Genomic DNA, 18,767 nt, shown 5'->3' with positions numbered 1-18,767 from the left:
AAGTTTCCTCTAAAAACAGCGAGGAGTCCTTGTGGCACCTTAGAGACTAACAAATTTATTTGGGCATAAGCTTTCGTGAGATATGATTCCATCTGATGAAGTGGGTTATATGAAGTGGGTTATATCCCACAAAAGCTTATGCCCAAATAAATTTGTTAATCTCTAAGGTGCCACAAGGACTCCTCATTGTTTTTACTGATACAGACTAACACTGCTCTGAAGTTTCCTCTGTAAACTGCATGGTTAGACTGTGGTGTTCTGTGACCCAGTACTGCAGGGATCTCACATGAAAGTTAGCTTGAGCCGTCACGTATGCTGAAGAGGCCACAGGGCTCATAAGGTTCAAATGAACTGTGTCAGCTGGTTTGGTTGGGCACTGAGTGTGATCAGGGCTTGCTAGATCTTGAGGAACCTGTCCTCAGAGGAAAGCTCTGGCCTGAATTGAATCCAGAAATGCCCCAATCAGATCAATTGGTTGGACTGTGAATTTCTCATGGATTATTTGGGGTACCAGAGAACAGGTTACAAGTGTATTCAAAATGCCAGTTCTTGCTGTGGTTTTGTGTTTACTAGTTAATCGTGCTGGTATACATAAACACCCCTTCATCTGAGATGGGCTGCCACCACTGCTAGACATGAATAACCAGGGACTTATGGACAGGCCGAAAGAAAATTTTGAACTGGATAGCTGATTCCCATGTAGAACCCCTCAGGTATTTGATGTGGCTCTTCCTGATGAAACGTGAAGGTATCTAGAATCACGTACCATGTCTCCTTTAAATCAAGGGTTATGTACCAGTCTCCATGGGATAGGGATGAGATATGCTCTCTCTCAAGATAGGTATCCTGAACTTGAAGGTGTATGTGTACTTGTTCAGGTTCCTTTGTACTAGGATGGATCTAAAATTACCTGCCTTCTTGGACATCAGGCAATAAGGATTGTATTCATTCCCTTGATATTCCAGTGGGATTTTATTCTCCCTTTGCAAGGAGGGATACCAGTTCATATAAGACTCCCCCCTCATGAGACTGGTCCCAAAAGAGGAAGGAAGGAGACTGTGGTGAGGGGACCAAGTGCAGAACTGGACAGACTGCCAAGACTGCAGATTGGTATCCAATACCCAATGACCAAAAGTAAGGGAGTAGCAATCACTACAGGAGGAGACAACAAGTTCCAAAGAGAGGAGATAGGGTACAGAGATCTGAAGAAGTGCTGTTAGAGTGGTATTTCTCTCTTGAAAGTACCCTCAAATCCACTGTTTTGAGGCAGATGCTACATGCTGCAAAGGGATATGATGAGAAATCCTGGTACTGTGTTACTAGAATTTCTCAGTATTTGGTTTGGCAGGTGGCTGGTATCGTCTTTGGTGCTACACATCTTGAGGATAAGCTGGGATCTGTCTCTGGTCACAGAAATCATGGCATGAGAACCACCTTTGGAAGAAACTATTACACTGGAAGACACCTAGTGAATGAGCTATGGCTATAGTTGTCTTGATCTTTCCTAGGATCTAATCTATGTGTCACTAAATAGGCAGTTTCTCTTTAAAGGCAGATCCTTGATTTTACTTAGACTACGGCAATAGCCCTGAATATCTAAGCTAGGACTCACTCACTCTCTCTCCCCCGCCCCCAGAGATCTCCATTTTCCTGGCACTTGTATCTGTAGCATAATATGCTGCCCTCAAAGAATCCAAAGCCAACATTCAGCCCTCACTTGACCAGGATTCTGGCTGCTTCTTTTTGTTCTTTGGGGAGAAAGTCCATATGGGATACAATGAACCCCATTTTGATGTAGCCGTACCCCACAATTATGGGTTGGTAATTCACCACTCTGAGGCCCAGAGATTCCCAATAGAACCTTCATCCAGAAGGATCCTTTTGTACTCATGTGGGCTGAACGAGAAGCTCTAGCGCCTCAACATCTTTCCTGAGCAGCAGACACTACCAGGGAGTTGGTAAGCAAGTGCTGCTGCAGAAACTGGTGACCTTTGGAGGGGATGGGGTACATGCTATCTACTTTCTTTACAACAGGTGGAAGAGGAGACAGATGAGACATATCCTTGACTGTGTTCAACAGACTACTATTGGGAAGTTAGGCAGTTATCTCCTTGTAAAATGTCAAATAAGGAATGTTTCTGGTGTTGTGATCCCTGTCGATAACTGAAGCATATAAGCCATCATCCCTAAAAGTTTCAGGAACTGTTTGTACTTGTCAGTAGGGACATGACTGTTCCAATCTGATTGTCTAAGGAAGTGGCATCTATACTATTCCCAATAAAGGACTTATCTGGTTCCTGTGGATCATCGCCACCCCAATCAACTGGTCCATCTTATGATTTTGAGCATTAGGGAGTGGTAGTGGGATAGATGCCAAAGACCTGGTGTTGATCGCATTACCAGTGATAGCATAAGTGCTGGTGATGGCCATTGTTGCTGGAGTCAATGGCAAACCTTCTGGAGTTGTATACTGTAGTGGCCTGGAAAGTGGAAATATTGCTTCATTCAACAAAGTCTTCACTGAATCCTGCATAGGGGGCCACATTATTAACTGAAGCAAGCCTTGTATAAAGTCTTTTCAGGACCCCTATGCCTGAGGGGAAGTGAATGGTCCCGAGTCCCAGTGCTGAGGTTGCCAAAAGGAACTCTGATTCAAAGGTGCTCCATGCCAACCCCAGAGTGGAATAAACCCAGCCATGGGGCTAGCTGAAGATTTTGGGCTGGATGGGGAATAATGCATTGGAGAAGCTAGGATTCTACATGGTGGCCCAGAGCTTCGACTGGCAAGTATTGATATCATTCAAGGAGTCCTCAGTGGCAATAGTCCTCAGGGTATAGGCACGAATGTACCTGGTGCTGGAAATGGCCTTGCTGTTCTGGCTGATGCTGGAGGTTGTTCTTTTGCACACACTCTCTCACTGGGGACCAGGACAGAAGGTGCCATTTGTTCTTTCTATGCCCATCCTCCTCGATGATGTGCTTTCTCTTTCCTTTTGCACTGGTGGCACTCCTTTTCCACTGCACAGATGGTCTATACCTGAGCCTGGAGCAGAAATCTGTCTGAGCAGGAGGAGGGGTTCTGTGTAGTTGGTGCCACTAGCAGCATAACCAGCTGAGATTACTGAATGCTTGATGTGCAGGAGGAAGCCTCCTGTGTTGGTGCCAGCTTAGGCTTGATGGCTTTGGCTGCAGCCACCGAGGCTGGAGGGATCCTGTGTCACGCCCTTTAATGGTGGGTGGTTCTGGAGCTGGGGAAATAAGTGTTCTTGGGTGCCACAGGCAAGGACCTCGTCACTGAATCTGGTTCTGTCTGGTCTAAGTGCCAAAACAGGGCCCTATGTTGCATTTGGTTGAAGGCTTTAGGCAGCCAGGTGGGCCTCCAGCCTGAGATCTACCACTGTGGGTTCCAGAAATGAAAGTGACACTTATCACACACTGAGATGTGTCGACTAGACACAGATGGCAACGTACATGCATATCAGACTGTGGTCTGTCAAGAGGCATGCCTTTTGAAACCCCATTTTGGGATCAGGGCCAGGCACATTTGCCCTTGCTTGGGAGAGCCTTAGGGCTCAGAGGTAAAAGCTCAGGAGGCATACTTAAAATTATGTTGAGCTTTTTAATTAGACTATATCTTTATTAGCTATTTACCAAAGTTGTCTTAGTCAACCTGGACACCAGAGAAGGGCCCCTCTCACTACTGGTGGTTATGAAGAAGGAGCAGAGGCTGCTAGAGGGTGCATTCTGTTTGATAGAGACTAGGGCGGCTGATGTCAGTGCTGCCAGAAGGCACTTGCATACTAACCCCCAGACATTGTTTTGAACAAGGTGCTGCATACTTGCCACCAAAAGGTAACTCCCACAAGTGAAAATATATAAAGGCCCACAAAGAGGAACCATAATGTTTGCAAAATTATGACCAGTGGAACTGCTAAAACAATCATCCAGATAACCTATCCAGAAATGCTGCCACCCAGTCTCTTCTCTTCACAAGAGGACATCCTGACATTATTCCACCCACCGCTGCCAGAAAAATAAGTTACTGCAACAAGATCATACCCTAGACAACTGCATTTTGTATAAGCTTCTCAACTCAAAGAAGGCTGGTGCGATTTTGTTGACACTTAAAAGCCAGCTATAGACACATCACCACTCATAGATGATCTTTCTCCCCAAACATGTTTTAAACGTGTTTTAGGTCCTATAAGAACATACATCTCTCTAGAGGTTTCACATACATAGGTCTCCTCACCATTCTGAATAAAATAAGTGCTGTTTAACTGTTGCAGAAATGTGTACCTACCTGCTTTCCATCCACTTCAATATCTGCTACATAATTTTCAAACACTGTGGGAACATAAACTTCAGGGAACTGGTCTTTGCTAAATACAATCAGCAGACAGGTCTTTCCACAGGCACCATCACCCACTATAACCAGCTTTTTCCGAATGGCTGCCATAGCTAGGGGGAAAAAAAAAATGGACTTGACAAATATAACAGAAATAATCATCTATTATATAATACAAATGATAGAAACTGAGTAACTGATTATCTCTATGTCCCCAATCAGCAAGAACTTTGAAAACTGGAACACTTGTTCCTTAAGACTGCTGTGTATGTCATCAGTTTTGACCAATTCACCATCCTCTTAAAACCTCACAACCCTAAGGACACTTGCCCCACCATGCAGCATAGGACCATATGGACTTGGAGGACGGAGAAACAGAACCAGATGTGAAGTGGAGAATCAGGTATCTAGGTCAGATAAATGAATCAGATCATTGTTAGAACACAAGTGGATACATTTCTAATGTAGAAAGTGACTGGAAAACTAAGGAAAATGTTTGGAAGCCTACTGAATCCAGAGGAACAAGACAATTCTCCTGGGACATCTGGTACCCAAGAATACACGTGATTGTCTGTTTCCCATAGTAAATCACAGGGTAAAAGGGGAGGGGAGACCAATAGTCTGATGCCGTAGTGCTTAGTAGTTCTTTGTGTGTCTTGTAGACTCAAGACAGGAACCTACCAAGATAGGGGAAGCAAGAGTGTGCAAGTAGTATCCTCTGGCTCCTTTCTGAATCTTTTGCTTTCTCAGAGAAAGTTCCTCTTTGGTAATGCCAATCAATGTCTACACAAATATTCTGTTAAACTGATGGCCAAAGCTGTGAACTTGCCATGCTGAGCCAATAGAATATGTATTTTAACTATAAAGGTACCAGAGGCTTTCCACTCCTTCCTGACATCCAGGGCCACCCACATATACTGAGTACTTTACTGATATGCAGGAAGAGAACTGATGGAATTATCTCAGTGAGTTGGACAGATTCCTAAATCAGTAAGCTCCATGAATATGCTACATGGGCTCTTGAAAGCAATCGTCTCCCGCTACAGCCAGTTCCAAGGACACTCACCCCTGTAGTAGCAAGAGAGCCTGAGATATTTAAGCCCTTGTATTAGAGGGCTGCTATGAGGAAGGCCCTGATTACAGAATCTGGCAAGAACAGGGCTGATATTGCAAACACACAGATTCCTACGAAGTGCTAGGCACAAAAACACACACACACCCCCCCCCCCAAAGGGTGGTACCACAACACCCCATACCAAGAATGGTACAAACACATTCCCTAAAGGTAACAGGAACACATTTAAAAGATAAGGTCAGGATGACGATACATAATAGAGATGTTTTGATATAACCAACATGTACAAGGTAATGGGTGATAAAGAGCCACGTCAGGGGACAGTAACTATGTCAGAGGTAGTACTAACTTGTTTGTATCAGGGTATAAAGATGCATCTCAGAGAGAATATCTTTGTCCACCCAAAGGGGAATAAAAAGCCCCACCATTCACTGAGCTGCGTCCATTACCACAGGCATACATGTCTTACTAGCCTCATAGTCTGCCAGGTGCTATTACCATGCTTCGTTGACAATAAACCTGGCTGGGCGCCTTTGCACCTTAACGGATCTTGTGGTCATTGGGCGGCTCACTCGAGGTCTGCTGTGACGGCTGTTTGCACAGAGCTGGAACAGCCACAGGGAGAACACACACACGCAGCCAAACATCTAACACTGGTGACCCTGAATATTGATCTGGTAAGTAAGCAAGCAAGCTGTCCTGTGTAGGAATTGCGATCTAACATGTCAGAAAACCACAATAAAGCAAATTCTTAATCCACTTTTAGTAAAAGTTTTAAATAAAAGGTAATAACTTATTTTTGGCACAGGAGACCTTGAGTGAACCACCCAATGATCACAAGATTCGTTAAGGTGCCAAGGCGCCTGGCCAGGTGTATAGGTTTACTGCCAAAGATTTAAAGAAATTCAAACCACTGAATCAGAAGTTCTCACTGGCTAACTGCTTTTTGAAGTATGACAAACAGTAGCCTCTTCTGCAGGTGCAGAGAAAATATTCCTTTATTCCAGTTTATTCAACTAGTTCAGTTCAATGACTAGATTGTTCACAGGTGAGATACCAATTGGGAGTTGAAAAAGCAGGAAAGCTTATTTTCTTTTTCTAATCTATGCATAAACACAAGGTTGTAGAGGAGGTAATCTATGAATTTGAAAAACTTGAAAGACAGATGACCAGAAACAATGAGTACAATTCACACTACATTAACAACTACATTTAATACTTCCTTAGTTTTAACTGCAAAACATGTTTTAATAAATGTACATAAATAAAACTACCTTAAATATGCTGGATACTTTATTAACTAAGGCCAACAAATCCTGAAGCACAGCATCCAGAATGATGGGCTTGCACTCTGAAGGGTTTAACAGCAACTGGAATAGAACATTCTGTGAAAAATATTCTACACATGTAGAATTAAAAGACTTTTCTGGGGCTTTATATGGAACATATGCATTTCTTAGAAAAGATTCTCTACAGCAATGGAGCATAACAGGCGCTTACTATTTTTTCCATTTTATAATGAATCACTCTCCATCTCCCCTCTGCAATTATGTAGGGTTCTTTTAAAATAAGCTAACTTGGCAGCTTCAGCTACTGGAGAGGAAACGCACACCAGGCTCACCCTGCACGGCATGAATCAGACGATTAGTTTCCATGGAAGGGATTCAACGATGACATTTCCTTAACTCAGCCCAAGGTTTTTAGAAGTTATCACACGAGCTTTAAGACACAGTTTACTCCCTAAAGTCACAGTAGGATACAACAAAGTGGCTCCTGTTAGCTGAAAGTTAGCACACCAATATCTCTGCTCAGCCAGAGGGTATTTCTTGTGGTGCATAGAGGCATTCCCAAGACAATGTCTACTCAAAACATGCTTGTAAAAATAAGCTAAAAAACTGACATTTCCCATCCTAAATGTATGTCTCACAAAAGTGTGCATTTCCTTTTCCCCGCCATCCCCCTAATTCAGTTTTCATATGAGCCATGTTTTAGGTCTGTTGTTAACATGCAAGTTTCAAGATTCTGCAAAGATTGTGGACAATTTCTGAACCCTCTGGCGACACCTTTGGATTGGATTTGTTAGCTAGACCTGTAATATAGCAGAGGCATCAATTGTGGGAATGGACTTCCACTATGGCATGGATAGCTCTAATGGATTTCAATTCCTAATGGCAGTCAACCCACATGCAAAATGGGGACAGAGAGCCTCCCCAGCCAGGCAACAGGATAAAACTGTTGTTTGCTAACAAATGACAGAAAGGTGGCGCTGCACTTAATGGTACCCCAGAGAACTGGGATCTCTCACCCACCTACAGCCAGGCGATGGGATATGAATACACCTGGTCTTTGCTCTTTGTGCAGACAACGGACAGGCATTAGGCGGGACCTGTTTGCATATTAAAATTGGAAGCCACTCATCTGTAAAAATCTTTTTTCAGCTCTTACTGGCATTGGTCCAGCTCCTGTTGCTTCCACACTGCCAATGTCAGCTTCTTTAGCAGTGATGGCATTAGTACAGCACCCATATAAGGATTCTTGGCAGTGGACATATCCTCTGACCATTTTGTGACAGATATGATGAACAAAGGCATATCTTTGAGACTACTGCATCCACATTATAGAGATTATCTGCATTTCTGTGAGCCAGACCTTGGAAGCCTGAAACCTTGAAAGATTATTGTACTGAGACATACCAGTCGTCATGGGCCCATAGGACATCCATAGACCTTTCAATCGATAAATGATATCTGCACGTGTGTGTTCCTGGCTCACTGGCTGGGTTTCCTACAGAATCTGGAATCACAAGGGGGTGATTCACACAAAATACCAATACCGGCTATACAGACACCCACCATCTGAAGCTTGGCCCCCCTGTTCCTCCTCCATCAAAGGGGTATTGACTTGTTTTACCAGCTTTAAGAAGCCTGGGAAACAAAGGCTCCACAACCGTATAAAGTGTCAGCATGAGCTGACTGCAGCACCTCCGATTTGATTAAAAACCCCAACATAAACCTGTAAACCAAGGGGGAGGCAAACCCTGCTCAAAGGGTCTGAAGGGCTCAAGGTAAGTTTAGACCTTGGATTGTTTTAAAATAGGACAAAAAACATCAGAGATAATCTAAAATAAATGTACCCCAGAGTTACAAACACCTCAGGAAGGGAGGCTGCTCGTAACTCTGAAATATTTGTAACAAACAATTATGGTTGTTCTTTCAAAAGTTAACATTGACTTAAGACAGCTTTGAAACTACAAAGCAGAAGAAAAATGCTGATTCCCTTTTATTTATTTTTCTAGTAGTTTGCATTTAACATAGTACTATACTTGCTGCCTTTTTTTTTTTTTTAATCTCTGCTGCTGCCTGATTCTGTAATTCAAATTCCACATGGGGTGTGTGGTTGACTAGTCAGTACATAACTCTGGTGTTCTACTGTATTCTGCTTTGTGAAGATGCCCAGTTCATTAGTAAACAACTGTTCCTGGAGAAAGAGTGAAACTGCATGTGTTGAGCTAGGCCAGAACTGCTGGGAATTCCAGGAGGACTGCAGCTTAAATCCTTGGCCTGGGGGAAAAAGATGTGTCCCTGGTGAGTGACAGGTGACAGCCAGAGGCTTGAGACCAAAGGGGGTCTCTCTTGAGCAAACCATGGAGTGGGTCATAGAGACATAGGGTTAGAAGGGACTGCAAATGTCATCTAGTCTAATCCCTTGCTAAGATGCAGGATTTGTCATGTCTAAAGATCAGAGATGCAGTTACCCCAAAACTGTGACATTTAACTGTAGGTGGAACAGACAGTACTAGTCAGACTTAAGGTTGCCCAACATTTCCCATTATAAGACCATGGTTTTAGTTGCTTGTAACTTTGCCATATTTTAACCTTCTAGGCTGAAGTTTTTCCACACCAGCTGTCTGCCTCAGATTGATTTTTGGGGAAAATTTCAGCAAAAGATTTCAGCTCTTTCTAAAATCATCAGGGAAGAAAAAAAAAAAATCACCAAAAAATTCTGACAACCATTTTGTTGAGAAGCTTTGGAACAAGGACTTGGTATTTTGCTTGTGGGGGAGTGCCAGTGTGCCTTTTGGCTACATTATATACCTTTGAAAAATCTGAGGTCCCACCTACTTGGAGACTTTTGTTAGAGTTGGGCAGCTAAATTCTCCCAAGATTTCATGGAGCATGCTCCATCTCAGGCATGCAGGGGCCCACCAGGACTTTCCCTGCAATTGCTCTTCCTAGCTCCTGCACTCTGCTGGATGCCAGAACTGAGAGCAAGGAGACTGCTTTTTCTGTGCTCTCAAAGCTCTCTACAGGCTCCCAAGCAGCATGGAGCAGGAAGTGATCTCACTCAGATATAGAGAGAACAAGTGTGTGGGGGGGGTGTGAGTGATAGGTGGGGGGAAAAACTGAATGAAGAGCCCAGGGGTGGGAGACTGGAACTAGAAGCATAGGGGAAGAGTTGAGAGGAAAACTGGAGAAGGCTGGAAGGAAAGGGTGGGGGGGGGGGGGGGAGATGAAGGATCTGTGACCACTAGAGCACACTTCCTTCCAGAACCTAGAATGGAGATTCATAAGCCTCACCCTTCCTCTGCTGTCAGCAAATATATGTGAAACCCACTGGCAAAGCATGAGTCTCATCTCCCTCTGATGCTTGTTTAGGATTCTTTGTTCAGAGGATGACTGAGACAATGAGACCACAAGGTCACAATGCCAAGAGCAGAGAGCTAGGCCCAGCTCCCAGGACAGGAGCCACTTCTGTACGGGGTGGCCTGGCTCTCCAGCTCCTGCCCCCCTCACCACAGCTGACTTATCTCTAGCCCCATCAACAGGCCAGGGCAGGCTTGCTCTCCAGTCTCTTCACAAACTTCTGGTGTTAAAGATGGAGTAACTGTCTGATGGCAGGTGACATACACTGATGGGCACCAGGTGAACCTGTAGCCAGCTACGGGAAAGGCCCATTGTCTTTAGAGTAAGACGACAGTCTACAATAGTAGAAATATCCACCATCTAAGATATAGGATTTGGCTGGGCCCAGACAGAGAAACCTTTCTACCTGGCTAAGTAACATTTCTTGGAGACTTCTGTGATATTAAGAATGGTTTGCATGGCTTCAGAATAGGAACCAAGCCGTGAGATTAAGCACATTCAGGTTGGGAGGCCAGACTATGCCATTCTGCTGGGTCAAGAAAACAGGGAAGAACCTACTGCTTATAGGTGACGGGGATGACATCTGTAGGAAAAGTGTCAACCAGAACTGTCTGAGCCATTTGGGGGAGATGAGGATGACTCATGCCCTATCCAACTGCATCTTCCACAGAACCCGAGGTAATAGTGGGATAGGAGGGACGGCATAGCTGAACTAATCTGTGCAAAGTAGCACAAAAGCATGCCCCTGTAGTCAAGGTGGATTGACTGAAACCATCAAGTGGAAAACCTTGATTTAAACAATCTATTTTAGTCAACTTCTCCATTTTGTACTTGTACTTTTCTAAAGAAAGGTAAGAACATAAGAATGACCCTACTGAGTCAGACCAAAGGTCCATCTAGCCCAGTATCTTATGTTCCGACAGTGGCCAGTGCTAGGTGTCCCAAGGGGAATGAACAGAACAGGTAATCATCAAGTGATCCATCCCCTGTCCCTCATTCCCAGCTTCTGGCAAGCAGAGGCTAGGAACACCATTCCTGCCCATCCTGGCTAATAGCCATTGATAGACCTATCTTCCACGAATTTATCTTGTTCTTTTTTTGAAGGTTCACTCTCATTGGTCGATACAACTATTAAAACATGTTGCTTTACAACTCAACAGAACCTTTACACTTTGATGCATCTCTTTTTTTCTACCTACAAAGCTACACTATAACTATACACATTTATTTAAGCAGTTATATAGCTTAATATTTTCAGATTCCTATTAACTGTACATTTTTAGTACATTAGAAAATGGTGAATGATATCTTATTTACTAATTAACTATTTGCTCGTGATTCATGTCAAGCTAAATTCAGGTTGCCATTCTAATGCAAACACACACGACAAAAAATTTTTTATTAAAACAAAACAACCTTAAATGTTTTGGATACATAAACTTCTCTTATCAAAACAATATTTCACATTTACAGCTAAATGACTTCACCACCACCACACTCAGACAGCAAGAGTCCATTCTGCCGAATGTCCATGGCCACCTTGTATGGCTTTATTCCAGGCAACTAAAAGCTCCACGGGGTTATTACTGATCTGGTACAGCCAAGTTAATCACGGATGGCCGTGTGGCTGCCACCAGTCCATGGCCAGGCAATGTCCCTTCCTGACCTCAACTCTGATCTTCAGGATTCGATGTGTGTGGGACTTTATCTCTGATGCGGGTTATATGACTAAAAAGTGCCAACCAGTGGTGATCGATGAGGTCGTAATCCTCTCAAGGTCAGTTCTCAGTAATTCATCCCGATTAAAATCAAACCACTTTATGCCCAGTACTCACTGCTGTCAAGGCATATGAAATGCCTCCAGTCTCCTGATATAGATGTTGCTTAAACAAGATGTTTCTGGTCCATATAAGAGGACTGGAAGTACATAGGTTTGATAAATCTGTACTTTTGTATACAATTTCATTTTCTTTTGCCCTCCACATCCTCTGGAGATCCTTCATGGCTGAGGCTCAGCCTTGGCTGTCTGTGCTCATTTGATGGCAATTTAATAAGTGATTTATTAAACAGAAGGATTAACTATAGTCAGTGAATTAAACTGATTATTTCAGATCAGCTAGGGAAAGTTTTCAAATATGCCTAAATGAAAGTGACTGGAGCGTAAGCTCTTACTCACCTAAGTCTCTTGAAAATGAGCCAGTCTCCTAAATTACTTAGGTAGTCCTTCAGACTTATAAAATTAGTAAGATCTCATCTCCTCCCTCATCATTTTTATTCACAGACTGGAAGAGAGAAAAGTTTTCTTGCTTTTTCAATCCTAAATTGATTTTTCCAGTTAGTCCAAATGGAGAATTTTCTCTATACCTGCAGAAGAGACAACTACAGTCAAAAGCTGGTTTAGCACTTTAATAACTCTAGCTCCAGGGGCTTTAGCTAGTGACTTCCAACTGTTCAGTAGTGGGAATTTCTTTAAATCATCATCAGCACACATGTAATGCTTGAATGGTTCACCTCCAGCCCTGAAATTTAGTATGGTTGGCATAGTATGGATGATTATTAGATGTTCATGTCAAAGCATCATCTTCTTCAGCACTTAGACATCTCCCCTGGTACTTTAGGTTGAGAATATTGGCAAGAAAATGCAGTTAAGTGCTTGATCCATCCACTTATTTATTGCCTGTAATTTAATTTTGTCATTGAGTATTCTTCTTCACTGCTGTTGGACATCAATATAGAAGCAATCTTTCTGCCGTTTGTCCAAGACCATGGAAATACGTTTCAGTATATTCAGTGCACCTTCTCCAATTCCATTTAGTCTGATGTTAACTATTTTAGCTGTGACAGTTTCATCTGTTTTGTCACAATCTGTTTCACAAATTGTCATCAGGAAAGGCCAGTTCTTAATAAATAGCTCAAAATAGTCAACCACTGAATTCCATCCTACATTTTGGAAGAGAATTCATTTGGATGCACCTGCTCTCTTCAGTGAGGCTGAAACAAAGTGGTTGTTATGGAAGTATTTTGCAATTTCACCATTTTCCTTTATTCCGAAAGTTGTACTAATGCCCTTGTCTAAAAGATGCCTCAAATAAGCACTGCACCTATATATTGCAAGTTCCAGGATTCCTGAGACAAAAGCTATGCACTTGATAATTGAATTTTTGTTCAGTTTGTTACAGCTTTTACTGCTACTTCTTTTAAATATTCTGCTGTATGGGCATCTTCTGATGTTTCAATTGTTTCTGAAAGACAGACAACTCCATCTTCTGTTGTTACCAGTGCATAGTACTGGATCACTGTGTGCACATTAATGAATTTCCTGGCAGAGTGGACAAGAGATGATTTTTTTTTTAAACTGGATTGTTTTGATAAAATGCTTTTTGAGGAAAAAACTTATCAAGTTTTAATTAAGATACATTATAGCTCAAAGATATCTCATCATGGAATAGGGATTATAAATTCTAAATCTATAGTATGAGACAATATATTCATGTAATGTTTAAGAAAAGTTTTGTAAATGAGTTCCAATAGTTCATGGAAGGCCAAATCACACTTGGAGTTGCAGCTAGCCGGAGATGTTAGGAGTAACAAGAAGGGTTTCTTCAGGTATGTTAGCAACAAGAAGAAAGTCAAGGAAAGTGTGGGCCCCTTGCTGAATGAGGGAGGGAACCTAGTGACAGAGGATGTGGAGAAAGCTAGTGTACTCAATGCTTTTTTTGCCTCTGTCTTCACAGACAAGGTCAGCTCCCAGACAGCTGCACTCTGCAGCACGGTATGGGGAGGAGGTGACCAGCTCTCTGTGGAGAAAGAAGTAGTTCGGGACTATTTAGAAAAGCTGGACGAGCACAAGTCCATGGGGCCGGATGCGCTGCATCCGAGGGTGCTAAAGGAGTTGGCCGATGAGATTGCAGAGCCATTGGCCATTATCTTTGAAAAATCATGGCGATCGGGGGAGGTCCCGGATGACTGGAAAAAAGCTATTGTAGTGCCCAACTTTAAAAAAGGGAAGAAGGAAGATCCAGGGAACTACAGGCCAGTCAGTCTCACCTCAGTCCCTGGAAAAATCATGGAACAGGTCCTCAAGGAATCAATTCTGAACCACTTAAAGGAGGGGAAAGTGATCAGGAACAGTCAACATGGATTCACCAAGGGCAAGTCATGCCTGACTAACCTAATTGCCTTCTATGATGAGATAACCGGCTCTGTTGATGAGGGGAAAGCAGTGGATGTGCTATTTCTTGACTTTAGCAAAGCTTTTGATACAGTCTCCCACAGTATTCTTGCCAGCAAGTTAAAGAAGTATGGGCGGGATGAATGGACGGTAAGGTGGATAGAAAACTGGCTAGATAGTCGGGCTCAACGGGTAGTGATCAATGGTTCCATGTCTAGTTGGCAGCCGGTATCAAGTGGAGTGCCCCAAGGGTCGGTGCTGGGGCTAGTTTTGTTCAATATCTTCATTAACGATCTGGAGGATGGTGTGGACTGCACCCTTAGCAAGTTTGCAGATGACACTCAACTGGGAGGAGTGGTTGATACGCTGGAGGGTAGGGATAGGATACAGAGGGACCTAGACAAATTAGAGGATTGAGCCAAAAGAAATATGATGAGGTTCAACAAGGACAAGTGCAGAGTCCTGCACTTAGGACCAGGGCCGGCTCTAGGTTTTTTGCCGCCCGAAGCAAAAATTTTTTTGGCTGCCCCCCCTCCCGCCCCCAGACATGAGCCCCCCCCACCCACCAGTACCCCTCACTCACACCCCCTGTTGCCCCAGCACTGGCCTCCCCCCCCAAATGTGGGATCCGCTACCAGCACACTGCAGCCGAGCCCTGGCCCAGCTGCGACTCTGTCCCCATGCGGGTGGAGCTGCTGGGCAGCACGGAGTGGGAGTACTTCCAGGTGGCGGCACGGCTACGGGGTGGCGCAAAGAACACGGCCCCCTCCCTGGGCTTCGCAGCACTGCTGGTGGCCAAGGTGGATCAGTTCGTGCTCACCGCCCTCACCCTCGACATGCTGGCGGCCAAAGACCTGGAGAGCCCCCTGGACCTGCTGCTCTTCAGCCTCATGGTGCCCTGGCCCAGCCCTGGCAGGAGGGAAGGCGAGGATCTCCGGCTGCGGGGCTACCTGCTCAGCACCGACGAACCCAGTCGGCCGCTCACCTCCTCACACACTCCAGGAGCCCCTCGCCGCCATCGCAGCCCGGGCTCGGCTCCAGGGGACCCCGTTTCCCTCCCTCCCCGGCTCCTCACACACACTGGGTAGGGCCGCCCAGAGGATTCAGGGCAAAGCAATTTTGGGGGCCCCTTCCATAAAAAAAAGTTGCAATACTATAGTAACATGTATTTGGAAATGTAAAAAATAACTAGTGAAAATTAATTTGTAATAATTTGAAAATACCGTATTTTCCGGCGTATAAGACGACTGGGCGTATAAGACGACCCCCTAATTTTCCACTTAAAACATAGGTTTTGGCCTATACTCGCCGTATAAGACTACCCCCCCTTCCGAGGCTGAAGGACCCACCACCGAAGACCCGGTAGGGAACCGTCCAGTGAGTACACCCCCCCCACCCACGTCCTGCCCCCCCTCAGAAACCACAACCCATAACCCCCCCTGCCCTGCTCCTTGTCCCCTGACCACTCCTTCCCAAGACCCCCAACCCTAACTCCCCCCCAGGACCCCACCCCCTGCCAAACTTGCCCCGCTCTCTGTCCCCTGACTGCCCCGACTCCATCCACCACCATCCCAACAGACCCCAGGAATTCCCACGCGGCGCCTACCCAACGCCCCCTTCCCCATACTCATCCCCTGTCTGCCCCCCCCAGAACCTCTGCCCGATCCAACCCCTCCTCCCTCGCCCCAGTCCCAGCCCTGGCCCTGGCCTCTTGCCCCTGCCGGGGGCCAGGGTCAGAGCTGCAGCCGCGGGGCCCGGCTCCCCGGGCCCGGCCGACGCCGGAGCCGGCGCCGCAGCCGCGGGGCCCGGCTCCCCGGGCCAACACTGGGACCGGCGTCGCAGGTAAGCCTTCCCGCCCCCTCCCCCAAACGCCCGGCTTACCTGCCCACTCCTTTTTTCAGGCTTCCCGCGAACATTTGATTCGCGGGAAGCCGGGGAAGGGGAGGAGAAGGAAGGCGGAGCGTTCACGGGAGCGGTGTCATCTATTAAGCCTGCTCGGATTGGCTGAATCAGAGAGGCAGGCTATTACAACCTTTGCCAATCCGAGCAGGCTTTGTATGCATTAATGGCATACACCAGAGAGACGCCTCCCAGGATTGGCTCAGCCGAAGCCTGTTTATACCCGGCGTATAAGACGACCCCCGATTTTTGGGGGTTGTTTTTTAGTTTCAAAAGTCGTCTTATACGCCGGAAAATACGGTACACCAAATACATTATTTAAAAACATTAAACGCTTTACTGGTCTGTCTACATTTGCAATTACAAAATGGGCTGTTGCTGGGTGATGGTGATGGTTGGTGCCAGTGGGCTGTCACTGCCTGGCGGTGGTGCTGCTGTTGCCCAGGGCTGTGTGGGGAGCTGGGCTCTGGGGGGTGCCCGGCTCACAGGGGCTGGGCTCAGGACAGTGAGGAGATGGGGTTGGAGGTTGTCTGGCTCAGAGGGGCTCGCCTCAGAGCTGGGGGGATGGGGTGGGGGGATGGGGTCGGAGGGTGCCCACCTCAGAGCAGCTGGGCTCAGAGCTGGGGGTCAGGGCAGTGGGGGGAATGGGGTGAGGGGGGTGTCCGGATCAGAGGGGCTGGGCTCGGAGCTGTGGGTCAGGGCAGTGGGGGATGGGGTCGGGGGTGCCCAGCTCAGAGGGGCTGGGCTCAGAGCTGGGGGTCAGGGCTGTGGGGGGAATGGGGTCAGGGAGGAGTCCGGATCAGAAGGGCTGGGCTCGGAGCTGGGGGTCAGGGCTGTGGGGGGAATGGGGTGAGGGGGTGTCTGGATCAGAGGGGCTGGGCTCGGAGCTGGGAGTCAGGGCTGTGGGGGGAATGGGGTGAGGGGGGTGTCTGGATCAGAGGGGCTGGGCTCAGAGCTGGGGGTCAGGGCTGTGAGGGGAATGGGGCCGGGGGGGTGCCCAGCTCCTAGGGGCTGGGCTTGGAGCTGGGGGTCAGGGCTGGGTGGGGAGGATGGGTTGGGGGGGTGCCCACCTCAGAGGGGCTGGGCTTGGAGCTGACAAACACCTCCCTGAGACCCCCCCCAATCCAACCCCCCTTCCCTGGCCCCTGACCGCCCCCCCCCCAGAACCTGTGCCCCCTGAGTGTCCCCAGGACTCCCTGCCCCTTAGCCACCCCCCCCGCCCCGGCTGCTTACCCCCGGCTCACTGCGCGGCAGCCGCATGGCTCCGCAGGGGGCTGAGCTCTTCCCCGCTCAGAACTGCGTGGGGAGGGGGCGGAGCCGCAAGCTCCAGGCTCAGCTCAGCTGCCTCCGCTCGGCCCGGAGCTTGTAGCCCCGCCCCCTGACAACGCGGCTCTGAGCGGGGCGGGGCTCAGCCCCGCCCCCCAGCCAAGCTGCTGCCGGGCTATTTAGGACCCGGGGAACGAGCGGAGGAGGAGCGGCCCGTCTTCTGCAGCCAGGCGGGGCCGCGCTACCGGTAAGGGGCCATCCCTCTCCCCCAAGTGGGACAGGCCACTCCTCGGCTCGCAGCGGCAGGATTTTGCCGCCCCCTATATTTTGCCGCCCTAGGCAGCAGCTTGTTTTGCTGGTGCCTAGAGCCGCCCCTGCTTAGGACGGAAGAATCCCATGCACTGCTACAGACTAGGGACCGAATGGCTGGGCAGCAGTTCTGCAGAAAAGGACCTAGGGGTTACGGTGGACGAAAAGCTGAATATGAGTCAACAGTGTGCCCTTGTTGCCAAGAAGGCTAATGGCATTTTGGGTTGTATAAGTAGGGGCATTTCCAGCAGATCGAGGGACGTGATCTTTCTCCTCTATTCAGCACTGGTGAAGCCTCATTTGGAGTACTGTGTCCAGTTTTGGGCCCCACACTACAAGAAGGATGTGGATAGATTGGAGAAAGTCCAGCGGAGGGCAACAAAAATGATTAGGGGGCTGGAGCACATGACTTATGAGGAGAGGCTGAGGGAACTGAGATTGTTTAGCCTGCAGAAGAGAAGAATGAGGGGGGATTTGATAGCTGCTTTCAACTACCTGAAAGGGGGTTCCAAAGAGGATGGATCTAGACTGTTCTCAGTGGTAGAAGATGACAGAACAAGGAGTAATGGTCTCAAGTTGCAGTTGGGGAGGTTTAGGTTGGACATTAGGAAAAACTTTTTCACTAGTAGGGTGGTGAAGAACTGGAATGGGTTACCTAGGGAGGTGGTGGAATCTCCTTCCTTAGAGGTTTTTAAGGTCAGGCTTGACAAAGCCCTGTCTGGGATGATTTAGTTGGGTTTGGTCCTGCTTTGAGCAGGGGGTTGGACTAGATGACCTCCTGAGGTCCTTTCCAACCCTGTGATTCTATGATTCTATGGATTAGGGACCCAATCTTATGGAGTTTCAGGAGCTTCGGTATAGATTAATCTTTCTATCTACCCAATGGGACCCGGTATCTTCTAGACTGAGCACTATTAGAGATGCTTAGTTTTGCAGTTCTCAAACTGGATGTGTGTCTCCAGAGATAACATGCTTCTTAAAAGCAAAAATGTTTCTAAATAAATAAATAAATAAATAGAGGTGAGAAATAACAGACCTCAGTCTTATTGTCCCTCT

The 18,767-nt window shown here is 46.7% G+C and overlaps 1 protein-coding gene across 6 annotated transcripts in view; it reads right to left on the bottom strand.

Moving 5' to 3' along the window:
* Positions 1-18,767, bottom strand: part of RHOA (ras homolog family member A) — a 90,377-nt gene that overhangs the window by 20,890 nt on the left and 50,720 nt on the right. For 3 of the 6 annotated variants that reach the window (XM_045025836.1, XM_045025838.1, XM_045025841.1), the window contains exon 2: positions 4,304-4,461. In XM_045025836.1, coding sequence (XP_044881771.1) covers positions 4,304-4,461 — 158 coding nt within the window. Of the gene's footprint in view, positions 1-4,303; positions 4,462-6,697; positions 6,794-8,116; positions 8,142-12,242; positions 12,360-18,767 lie in introns of those variants that run through there. The other 3 variants (XM_045025842.1, XM_045025837.1, XM_045025839.1) reach the window with 3 other exon arrangements.

Source organism: Mauremys mutica, chromosome 7 (genome assembly GCF_020497125.1).
Source record: "Mauremys mutica isolate MM-2020 ecotype Southern chromosome 7, ASM2049712v1, whole genome shotgun sequence".
Lineage (NCBI taxonomy): Eukaryota > Metazoa > Chordata > Testudines > Geoemydidae > Mauremys > Mauremys mutica.
Note: the sequence above shows the minus strand (reverse complement) of the source record. Positions and strands in the feature narration are given on the sequence as shown.